General features: G+C 39.4%; 1 protein-coding gene across 5 annotated transcripts; it reads right to left on the bottom strand.

The window, feature by feature from the left end:
* Window positions 1-130: 130 nt before the first annotated feature.
* Window positions 131-11,462, bottom strand: LOC116795620 (solute carrier family 2, facilitated glucose transporter member 11-like). Of its 5 annotated transcripts, XM_032705424.1 has the most exons (13): window positions 11,312-11,462; window positions 10,876-10,966; window positions 8,872-8,970; window positions 7,177-7,337; window positions 6,370-6,494; window positions 5,997-6,126; window positions 5,345-5,493; window positions 3,986-4,173; window positions 3,361-3,471; window positions 3,149-3,250; window positions 2,491-2,566; window positions 1,884-2,011; window positions 716-934 (listed from the first exon to the last, which is right to left on the bottom strand). In XM_032705424.1, the coding sequence occupies exons 2-13, from the start codon at window positions 10,927-10,929 to the stop codon at window positions 716-718; spliced, it is 1,542 nt and encodes a 513-aa protein (XP_032561315.1). In that variant the 5' UTR covers window positions 10,930-10,966; window positions 11,312-11,462. The 5 variants fall into 5 exon arrangements, with proteins under 5 accessions (XP_032561314.1, XP_032561318.1, XP_032561319.1 ...); XM_032705423.1 differs by lacking the exon at window positions 11,312-11,462 and having other exon boundaries at window positions 131-934; window positions 10,876-11,270; XM_032705425.1 differs by lacking the exon at window positions 10,876-10,966 and having other exon boundaries at window positions 156-934; window positions 11,312-11,460.
* Window positions 11,463-11,482: the final 20 nt, after the last annotated feature.

The raw sequence follows: 11,482 nt of genomic DNA, 5'->3' as shown, positions 1-11,482 counted from the left end.
ACTACTGAATGCTTTTGGTATGTTGATCTCAGTCTGATGAGAACTGACCTTTAAAACTAGAAGAGGTTTTACCCTGTTGCATAGTTTAAAATGTTAAGATGCTAGATTAGAGAAAAAAAATAAACCCAAATTCAAACCCCAGAAACTGTTTTATTAGGATACAAGTCTTTATTACAAATACCAGTAATTCAGAGAGGTGCTATACCGTTGTTGTACAGTTACAGTAGTAGGACTGGGTAAAGAAAGAGTGAAAAATGGCAACTAAATACCCCTATTTCTACATTAACTGGAATATTTCAAATACCAGTTTTCAGCAGGTCAGTCCTTGTTTGGGTTTTAACAAGAACTCAGTGTTTTACTCAGTGAAGCCTTTGGATGTGCTCGATGACCTGAAGATGGGGCTTTGAAATGCAAGAAGAGCCACTGAATTATCCACAGAAATCTGCCAGGGGCGTTCACTGAACATCCTCCCTGGCATTTCTGCATCCCTACAGCATCAGGTTACAGTTAAATGTCAAGTCTTCTATGGATAATATATAATATGTTGTTAATAGTATTTCAGCAATACATGTTTTAACAGCATTTCAGCAATATTAACTTGCCTTTAGTTACACTTCCCCTAAATACACGGGAGAATTTAATAAGGCACTTGATCATGTATTACACTCCTAATTTAGTTTGTAATTCTCACTGAAGTTCTGTTACAGCCATAAAATTATGAAGGATTTTTTAAAAATTCATCTTGAAGTTGTGTTCTTTCATAAAGCTCTGTTTCCTTTTTTCTGGTATTTCTTCCAAAATTAAGCTTGTGAAATTCCTTTTTGATTTCCAGAAAAGATTTGTTTTTTGTCTCAGGAATTACAAAGAAGATGAAAGCAGCAACAAAGGAGCACTCCAGTAAGAACACCAGAAAACAATACTGCTTCAGTCCATTCTGAAAATGAATTGATTGCAACATATTTCAAGTGTAACAGCAGGTTTGAGAAACAAGCAGCTTTTTATTTCCATTCACACCTAACAGTGCTGCTCAGATATTTTTAATAAAGTCATGCAATCTATCCTTTACATGTAACTTTTCAAAATTTTATTTTTTTTCGATAAAAGACTATCAAGTGCTGTGCAATAGACTGGGTAGTCTTTTATTTGAAAAAAATAAGATCAACTATTTGAACACTAAACAATTCACAGTCTAGGGAAAACTCAACATTTGCTTTTTAGCTGTCACATTTTTTAAGATTATATGATTTACCTTTTTCTGGAATATTAACATTTTTCAGTGCTATACATTAAAAAAACCCATCTGTCTTATTGAGAAACAGAGCTCAACCACAAAGAAAGAACAGGCAGATCCAAATACCCTGCTGCATGATGTTCCTGCAGGTTTCATTCTCAAGAGCAAGTGCTAAAAGATACAAAACTGGACATGAAACCCTGTGTTGCCTTTCCTAATAATCTGCTCACAAAACCCTCTGTCAGTTCAGTGAGCTCTCAGAGGTGGCCACCAGAGGTACTACCTTCATTTTACTCTGCCATAAAAGCACAAGGCACTGTTAAGAAATGTGTTATCTGAATCTCAATATCTGATTTTTTTCTTTTTTTGATAGCTTTTTCATTTTTTTTAATCTGAACATGAGAATTATCCCCCATGCATTCCTTTTAATTTTCATTTATCGTGGTTTATTGTTTCTGTGAGATCTAAAAAATATTCTAAGACTGAATGAATCTAGTCAAACTCATTTGAGGGGCAGTGTGCATCCTCTTCAAGTGTCACTGAATAATATATACAAGTGTATATAATACAATATAAGCAATGGAATGGAACCTGGGAGCAGATGAAGTGGGCGGTGCAACAACCATCAGGAAATTGTGCTGTGCATACTTACCACTATAAAGGGAAAGAGCATTCCAATTGTGAAGAAACTAATCCAGCTAAGAGTCCCTCCAATCATGTAAGCAGCAGGACGTGAGGACTGTACAAATAACTCAGCTATCAGGGTGTTGGTTATGCCACCTGGGAATGGGTCAGGAAGAGAACAGAGTATTGTGCTAAATGTCCACCTGTGGTATGTCTAATGCCAGAAAAAAATGAGTTGCTTTTGAACATGCCACTAGCTGATCTGTTATGATTCCTAACAGTGCACTTCTGAGGCTACTGCCCTGGCAGGAAGGAGCCACTAAAACAGCTGCATTTCAGCAACACTGCTCAGGGAGCAGGGCCCCATCTGAGGGGTCACAGCCTGCTTCTTGCTCTGTGAATAACTCCTGTGCTCTGAAGGCCAGAACTAAGCCCTCCCTCACACACAGCTGCCCCAGAAGGGTGCATGGTAAGCCTCAGTTTTGGGCTACAGGATGGGCTCACTTGGGTTCCTTGGGCAGAGCACCAGCAGCTGCACCGTGAAGACGTCCTGCCTGGTGAGCACAGCAGCACTGCCAACACTCCCTTTCCCTCCCAGACCTTCCACCACTTGGACACACATTCCTGTGCAGTACCTGGTCCCAGCCCAAAGCTCAGGATGAAGGCAAATATACACATCATGCTCACGTAAGGCACCCAGGAGTATAGGTCCTGGAACAGAAAAGAATGAGAAGGTTTAGTTCAGATTTTGATAAGCCAGTTTTAAAGTTCAGCTTAACAGTTACATTTCCTTTTGTATGTTACTGAAAGTAAGACAGCAGTCACTCATGACTGTTTACAGCTAATTAATTTAACAGTACTGCTTTGGAGAATTTAAATAGTGTTCATTCAATAATTTTTACTAAATTGTATCACAGAATCACATAATCATAGTTATGGTTTGGGTTGGAAGGGACCTTAAAGATCATCTAGTTCCCACCCCCCTGCCACGGAACAGTCTTTCCATTAAAGGGCACTCTTACCAGTTTGAAGTGTTTTGCTTATATTCTAGGCAGAAATAAAATAAAAGGCAGATCCAAGCCCTGTCCAACCTGGCCTTGGACACTTCCAGGGATGGGGCAGCCACAGCTTCTCTGGGCAGCCTGTGCCAGGGCCTCACCCCCCTCACAGGGCAGAATTTCTTCCTAATACCCAATCTAACCTACTCTCTTACAGTTTAAACCCATTCCCCCTTATCCTGTCACTTTTCACTCACTACAATCACATCATGTAATAGGAATGAGTCCTTTGCACCTGGTAAGTCAGAGACAAGGTTAGAACAGTGCACCAGAGGGTCATGAGGAGATAACCCCCAATGATGAGGTATCTTCTTCCCACGTAGTCTATCAGTAAACCCTGTGGACAAGACATAATCTTCTGTTAATATACTGATCTCATTTTTACCAATGTTCTTCAAGAAGCATCATTACTCTTTGTGCTAGGAGGTAGAACAAATTGCTCCTTACACAGGAGAGGGCTGTGAGGCATTCACAAGCTCCAGTGCCGAGTGTCACATACGGGATTTTCTCAGCTGAGATCCCAGCTGCTTCAAAAATGTAAGTTGCATAGAAGTAAATCTGCAACAGAAAAAAAAAACAAACAACAATGAGGCTTTCCTGGTAGTTAAAACATTGACTGGAAACAAAGTCTAGTTCATACTAAGCACGCAGCTCAATGTATTTTATATTGTGAGTTACTAATCCCACATAAGCACCAAAAGGAATGTGTTAAATTCATGTCTGTGTAAGTATATTGCTATCAGAGAAGCAAGTAAAATTATTCAACTTATAATGCTTCATATTCCTAAACCAGACACAAAGAGATAAGCTGATCCACATTTATTTACTTTTTCAGAAGAATTAAACACAACAATCAAGTCATTCTTTAAAGAAATTTGCATACCAGAAACACAGAAATGAGAAAAAAAAAATTTAAAAAAAAAGGGAAACACTGAAATAATGCACAGATATTCTTTCCCACTTATCCCATTTCTCTGAGCTTCTCTAAGCGGATCCTTTGTGTTAACAAATGGCTGAAAAACAGATGGGAATTAAATCATTATTTAAGCTGTTAATTCATATGAAATCTTACAGCATTTATCCCGCTGAGCTGTTGGCCCGTGGTCATCACGATCACAGTGATGAGCTGCCATCTCACACCACGATCGGTGAACAACTGCCAGGGCTTCTTGGGCTTCTCCCCATCTAAGGCAGAAGATTCCCGCTGGATGTCTTCCATCTCCCTTCGATACTCTGAAGAGCCATGAAATCGCTTCAAAGCTAAAACCAGAAAAAAAAACTTCCTTTATGTTTACCTATTAACCACAACTCCTGGAAAATCATCTCCTTCCACAATGACCAGGCTTTTGCTAGGATAGGAAAACTTTGGTTTGTGACTTGTTTTTTTCTTTGCTGGTTTTTCAACATTTTTTGCTGTGGTGGATTTGGAGGATTCTGTGGTGTTCCTTTACTTTTTTTTAAGAGGAATATCTGACCTTGAAATATTCACCAAGCAAAATATTTTATATCTCATCCCCAGACCTCCAAACAGTCTTTCCATTAAAGGGCACTCTTACCAGTTTGAAGTGTTTTGCTTATATTCTAGGCAGAAATAAAATAAATCTCTTGTGATAATTAGTTTCTTCTTGCAGTATAAAGAAAATTGTGTAATTTCAGGATAAAAAAAATTACAACTAATCTGAATTTCTATCTTACAAATTCTAGTAGTGCGTGGGCTTCATTTGCTCCTTTCTGCAGAACTCAAAGCTATGAAAGTACAGTTGTTTCTTGAGTAGGGTTTGAATAAAAGGAGAGCAATCATAGATCTCTCAAAGGTAAAGGTAAAAGTTTAAGCTGTCATAGTTCTCCCACATGATATAAAAAGGGAAAGTAAAGGTATTTAAGAGGTAACTGTTCAGAAAATGGAGGATTTAGGAGTTTTCTGCTCAAATAACCAATGAATCACCCTTTTTCAGTAAAAAGCTCTGCAATTTTTCAGCTACTTATGCCATCTCCTTTTTAGATTCTTTCCAACAATTTCTTACAGGAAAAGTACAACACTACCACTGAAGGGAAGAAAATATCTGATGTAATTAATACTTAATCTGTGACGTGACCTGAGAAATGAGCAATCCAGTGAGAGGTTCAGTAATTCACAGATGTTACTTTGTCCAAGAGAAAAAGTATGAAACCTTTAGAAATTTCATTAAAGAGTAACAAAACATGAAGTTATATTTGAAACAGGATAATAAAGTTTTGCTCACAATCCATCACAGGCTCCAGAGTTCCATAATCCCTTTTTCCACATAAGCTCACTGGAGGAAAAACATGGGCCAAAAAGCACTAGGTGATATAACTGTGCTGTGTAGATGAAGATAAAAGGAGAATCTGGAACCCAATATAGTCATTGTACCCTTCTGAAGACACAGAAAGTATAGATGCTCTATGTTACCTTTGGCACAGCTCAGCTCATCACCTCTGTCAATAAGAAGGTATCTGGGACTTTCAGGAAACCACGGCAGCAATAAAAGTTGGGCAAATGCTGGAAAACAGCTGCTGGATAGCAACAGAGGCCAATACTTTTCTTCACCCAATAATTCCCTGTGTGAAAAAGAAGGTGTGGATAAAGAAGGTAAAGAAATATAATAATCAGCTACTGGTTACTATGAATGCAGCCTCTGCTCTTGGAACTTAAGATCCAGCTGGATGAAGGCCCAGCAACCTCCTCTGATTTCACCAAGGACAAAACCAGAGGTAGTGCTACAGCACAGAAATGATAAGTGCTTTGCTCCCAAGTCCTGTCTTGTGAACATTCACTGTCTCCAGCAACAAACTGGCAGAAAACATGAACTCAGCACAAGTGTACCTGTTTTATTGATGCTGTTCTGGCTGACTCTATCTAAACTGAGACTACTTCCCTAAGGAGACAGTGCTGATGGCTGGCAGTTGTAGGAATAAGGTGACCAAAGCAGGGTTTTCTTCCTCCTTGTCTGTGAATTCTAATGCTACAATGGCACAAGGAATGTTCTGCAAGGAGCTGCAGGAAACTGGAATTCTTTACATGGGAGTAACACAAGACAGGGAAAAAAAAAAGTATTTCTAACCTCAAACCAATTATTTGTCCTGTCAGAATCCCCCCAGTCAGAAAGATGGAAGTCCCCATGGCCAAGCCACCTCTTAGATGTTTTGGGGCAATCTCTCCAATATACAAAGGCTGCACACAGAATCCAATACCTGCAAGTAAATGGAAGAACATTTTCCTATCAATAGAAATTGCTTTGCAAAGAGTTACTAAACCAAAACATGAAGGAAATCAGACTTAGGTAATTTCCTATTAATTTATCTGCCTTCAGATTCCAAATTAGACTACAGAACATTTTTGTCATAAGCACATATCATAAAACCTAAAGAATCAGCAGTAACAATAATTTATCATTCACCATAGTTTACTGAGAGTAGGAATAGGGAATCATTCACCTGAATTTATGCCAATCAAAAACCTTCCAGCAATCAGTAACTCAAACAATCCTGTAGGATAACTGATCCCCATTAAAATGGAAGCTAGTATTGCTATAATATTATTCATCAAAAGAGCTCCTTTCCTAAAGAGGAAAAAACAAAAAACAACAAGAATGAAACAAACAAAAAACACACCACCACAACCAAACCATTTGAAACAAACAAACAAAAACAAAACAATAAAAAAAAACCCCCAAACTAAAAAAATCAACCAGACATTAAGGAAACCTGCAAAAATATGTTTCTTAAAAAGTTTTCCTTTCTGGTAATATGGGAAAAAATGGGCTTTATATTGAAGAAACGTGCTATTTCCTGGAAACCCAAACATCTGATAAAATGCTTCTGTTTTTTAAAGTGTCTAAACATAATAATAATGCATAAATACGACAGAATGCCTGACAAGATAGGAGCAGGGTTTGTTCATTTACACACATGAAGTGCAACAGAAGAGGCAGCGTGTCCTTACTGGCACAAAGGCTGCAAATGGGGGGACACACCCATGTTTGCAAACATGTTCTCCTACTCAGATTTCAGTAAATGTTATGGGAAGACTAAACTGGAAGGTTATATCATTCAGGCCTCATCCTTTAAAGTCACATTGGAATAAACTGTAAAACTCTGCTAGAAAACTGTTTTGAAGTGAAAAACATGTATAGGTACTCAAGGTACCCTTTTCTCCCACTCTTTTTCCGTTTATTTTCTTTCTAATCCAGTAAGAAGGTAGGAAAAGCAAAGGTGCTGCTACATTCCTGCTGCTGCACTGACCTGCCCAGGCGAATGGCCATGCTGCCTCCCATCAGGGCTCCACACAGGCCTCCAAGGGAAAAGATAGAAGCAATGACAGACCACAGGAAAGTCAGCAAATCTGGATTTAGTTCCTTGTGATAACGACTAGTCCAGGTTTCGTTTAAGAACTTGTGTATATGCTGCAGTAGAAAAGAACGATGAATGTATAGCATTATGTGCAGCCCTACAGCACAGCACTACAAATAACTTGCACCCCAATCCTGAAAAACAATTCTGGGAGCTAACAAAAGATATCACCTTATTTGCATTATACTAAAAACATCAATGTCTAGCAGAGTCTTCCTTGACTGCAACACTGTTTCCTACTCCTCACACACATCAAAGGCTGCTGAGCAGCTCTGCTTTGTGCCCTGGCTCAGGTTGGCTGTGCTGCACCACAGGAGAAACACCACCCTGCACGTGGTGGATGATTGGTCCTACTGATTTTAGGAACATCTCAGAGCACAGAGGCCTTACAACCTAAAATATTGTACAGTCAGGAGACTCATTCTGACACTTGATCTAAATCTTCCTGCCTTTGTGTAATCCAACAAGTCATAATAAAATCCCTTTTGCAACTCTAGTAATACTCCACTTTTCTTAAGAGTATTCATGTGTCAGAAATTTTAAACTGTTATTCTAAATGCTTGTTCTCCCAAAATCTGTGTTTAGAAACTCCTGAACTGACACGTATCTGTAATAAGAGACTCCTGTTCTTTGCCAGTAAACGAAGACTTTAAAGAAGGACAAAGTTCCTGGACTGTCCCTCTGTTTCCAGCATATTACATGTTCTTTCACAAACAGCTTCTTTTAAGCTTTGTAAAAAGCATACAGTGTTATAGCAAATTCAGTCTTCACAGTTTCACAAGCAAATCAATCAGCTGATGGCAGAAAATTATATCCATCGCTTTCACAAGACCATTTGCTCAGATCCTCTTGAGTCATCCACAAAATAGGCAAAATCCTTGAGGCCCTGGCAAAGAATCACAAGTAACAAGTAGATGAAAATACCTACAAGTTACTCAGCCACTACAGATGCAACTTTTTGACTCCCTAAGAAGATCTTTTTCAGTAAGCTGCCTTACCATGGACAAGTATCCTTTTTCCCTGCTATCCGGTGACAGGAGGTGTGGGAATGGTTCCAAGCTGTGTCAGGGGAGGCTTAAACTTGATGTTAGGAGAAACAGTGGTGACATCCTACAGAAACACTGGAACAGTCTTCCTAGAGAAGTGGTCAGTGCCCCAAGAGCATTTGGACAATACCCCTAGTAACACACTTTAACTTTTGGTCAGCTCTGAAGTGGTCAGGCAGTTGGACTAGGTTGTCATTGAAACTTTCAACTGAAAATGTTCTGTTCTATTCTATTCTTAATGTTCTGGGCTATTTTAGTCAAAGGCGTAACTGAAAAAGATATTTATTCAGTTAATCCTTCTAAAACATACTTAGCAGAGGTATTTATGTGGCCTATTTGGCACCTTATATCTGACACAGAATACCTCTGACGGGGTGTACTCACAGAGAAATTCACATGAAACCCTTTGAGAAACCAACAAGTATCCTTCACATGAGAGGAAGCCTGTGTTGGTTCCCACTGCAATGGCAGCAGAAGCACATTTGGCCTCTTGGCTGAGCTAGAGAGGAAACAGCCCTGTGAACAAGAGATGAGCTTTTACCTGTGTGGGTGCATTGATAATGGAGACATTATACCCATACTGAAAGGCCCCTCCAATTCCAACAGCACAAACAGCCAGGAACAATGTCCAGCTGGGGAGCTAGAGAACAAAAGAAAGTGTAATGGGTATGAAAAGAGAGAGGTCCTTGAACACACACACATGTAATATCTAGGAGAAAATCGTGGTGAAATACATCATGTTTTTACTTTGGAACAGTGAAAATATTTGTTTAGAAAACTGCATGAACCCCCAAATACCTGCAGCAGAAGAAGCATTTCACACTGACTTCAGCCTTGATCATTAACAGCCTTTAGAGTTGCCACAATCACAAGTCTCCAGATTAAATGTAGGCAACATAACCACTGCAGGTTTTATTGGGAACTGAGGAAATGCTTTTTGCATGAGCCACACATCTCATGGTGTCTGTTTTTAATGCAAGGACTGTTTATGTTTAGTGTTAGAGGCACAATGATTCAGTATAAGAATTAACCAAATTCCCATTTCTTTGACACACGTTTCGACCAAGATGTGAGAAATAACAATATTTTATTTCCCACTGCAAGTCCCTAAAATGATTACTCAATGTCTGCAAGTTGGCAATTGCTAAGCCTTAGTATCTTAAATTACAACATACTGTTCACTGATAATAGTATTCAATCTGAAGTACATTGGCATGCATTTTTTAATTTTTCAATAATGATTACCTAGTTATATTCCTAAATCAGTATTTATAAATTAAAATTAATAGAGTCACAGATTCATCAGTTTTAAGGTAAATATAAATTACTGTTATGATACATTTAAATCTCAAAAGTCTAATTGGTCATAAAACATTATACTTTGGATGAGACCTCTGGGTCAGAGATCTCCAGAGGTTTGTACAGCGTTTGGTTATCTCATGTGGTGCTTTCTGACTCTACTTTTTACTGAATACGATCATACTAAAAATAACATCCAGTTCGAATGTCTAGCAACCCTTTCATTTAAAATTAGGTCCTAATTTCATCTCATAGTATCTTATTGTCTAACTTCAGCTGGACACGACGACCTCTCCTATACCAAAGGCACTTCAGTGATCAAATTTCCCCTTCCTTCATTTTTATAAATTTGAACTCCCTGAATTTCTCATTGTAAGGTATGTAGACTAATTCTTCATCATTCTCATTCTTGGTCCAGTTCCCAGAAATGCTGAGTTATTCCAGATACTATAGTGTATTCTGAAAGAGCTGTGTGTTTCCTAAAGATAATTCACCAAAACTTCCTTGCTTCAGGACTAAAACTCAGAAGTTGAAATTGATCTTAATAAAGTAAAATCCAATTAACATTTCCTTGCAGTTTCCGAGAGTAAAAAGTGTTTCTCGAAATTACAATGAATCAAGAGTGATAAATAAGGGCTGCAGTGAGTATGGTAGAAAAAATAAAACTAGAGGAGGTAAATACTGGCACTGCATGCTCAGACCTTTCCGTTAACCAAGTACTGTAAAGGTATTTTGTGTGTCTCATGGGTACAACCTGGAATCTAGAAAAGACAGAAAATAAACAAACAACCCAAAATCATTAATATACATCACATAAGTTTTGTTATGACAGATCTTTTGTTCTTCCGGCCCAAAATCAGTCAGCTCATTACACTGACATGTTATCTCACATTGGAGTTTGAGCCCTGATTTCTTGGAGAGAGCACAGACAACAGCCTCATCTGTTCTGTAAGCTACTGAACTCCTGACAGTTTATAGGAACTTTCACCTCATCTCAGAAACACAACACAAACAAAATTCAACTTACATTCAATGTAAAACACGAGAATCAGAAAACATGCTTTTATAGCTTCCATTGTATAACACAGTTAGGTGTCCAAGGAAAGCACAGAACTTTATCAGCCCTAATGCTTTTCTGTTTAAAAGCTAACATGAAACATCAGCGCATTTCACATTCGTGCATCACTGCTAAAACTACAGACTCCCTGCAGGATCCACATTCTGAGGCCAGGACAGTTCTGCTTACCTTGCTGGGTGAGCTAGACCCTCTGAGCAGCGGCTGGTGCTCCATTCTGAGCATGGGCTGAATTGGATTTCCTTTGCAAAATTTAGTAAGACTACATTACAGGAATAAAAGGTGCCAGAGAAATTAGGTTACTATTATATTAGGACATAGCTGGGTTTTGTTGGTTTGTTTGTTTGGGGTTTTTTTGGTTGTTTTTTTGTTTGGTTTGTTATTATTTTTGTTTTGTTGTATTGTTTTGGGTTTTTTTTTTTTGCTACCGGGACACTCCTCCACGGTTCAGAACTTTTCTGTGACAGAAACGTCCAACTTTGCTAAAGCCTCACAGCAGCCAGGGAGAGCTTTCCCACCTCTAACACCGCTGCACACGCACTGTCCCCCTCCAACTCCGCGCAGAACCCGCAGCCTCCCGCTACCAGAGACAAGAACGAGCGGTTACCGTGCGCCTCGGAGCCATCCTTCGCTCTCGCCGTCTCCCCGCCAGCGCCTGAGCTCCTCAGCTGACCAGGATTTGGCTGCGGGTCCGCGCCCGCCCCGCCGCGGGGATTAGGCCGGGCCGCGGACAAGAGCGGGGCTGTCTCGGAGTTCCCCGGGGAGGGGGGGGGGGGGT

The sequence above is a fragment of the Chiroxiphia lanceolata genome, chromosome 18 (genome assembly GCF_009829145.1).
Source record: "Chiroxiphia lanceolata isolate bChiLan1 chromosome 18, bChiLan1.pri, whole genome shotgun sequence".
NCBI classification, from domain to species: domain Eukaryota; kingdom Metazoa; phylum Chordata; class Aves; order Passeriformes; family Pipridae; genus Chiroxiphia; species Chiroxiphia lanceolata.
Note: the sequence above shows the minus strand (reverse complement) of the source record. Positions and strands in the feature narration are given on the sequence as shown.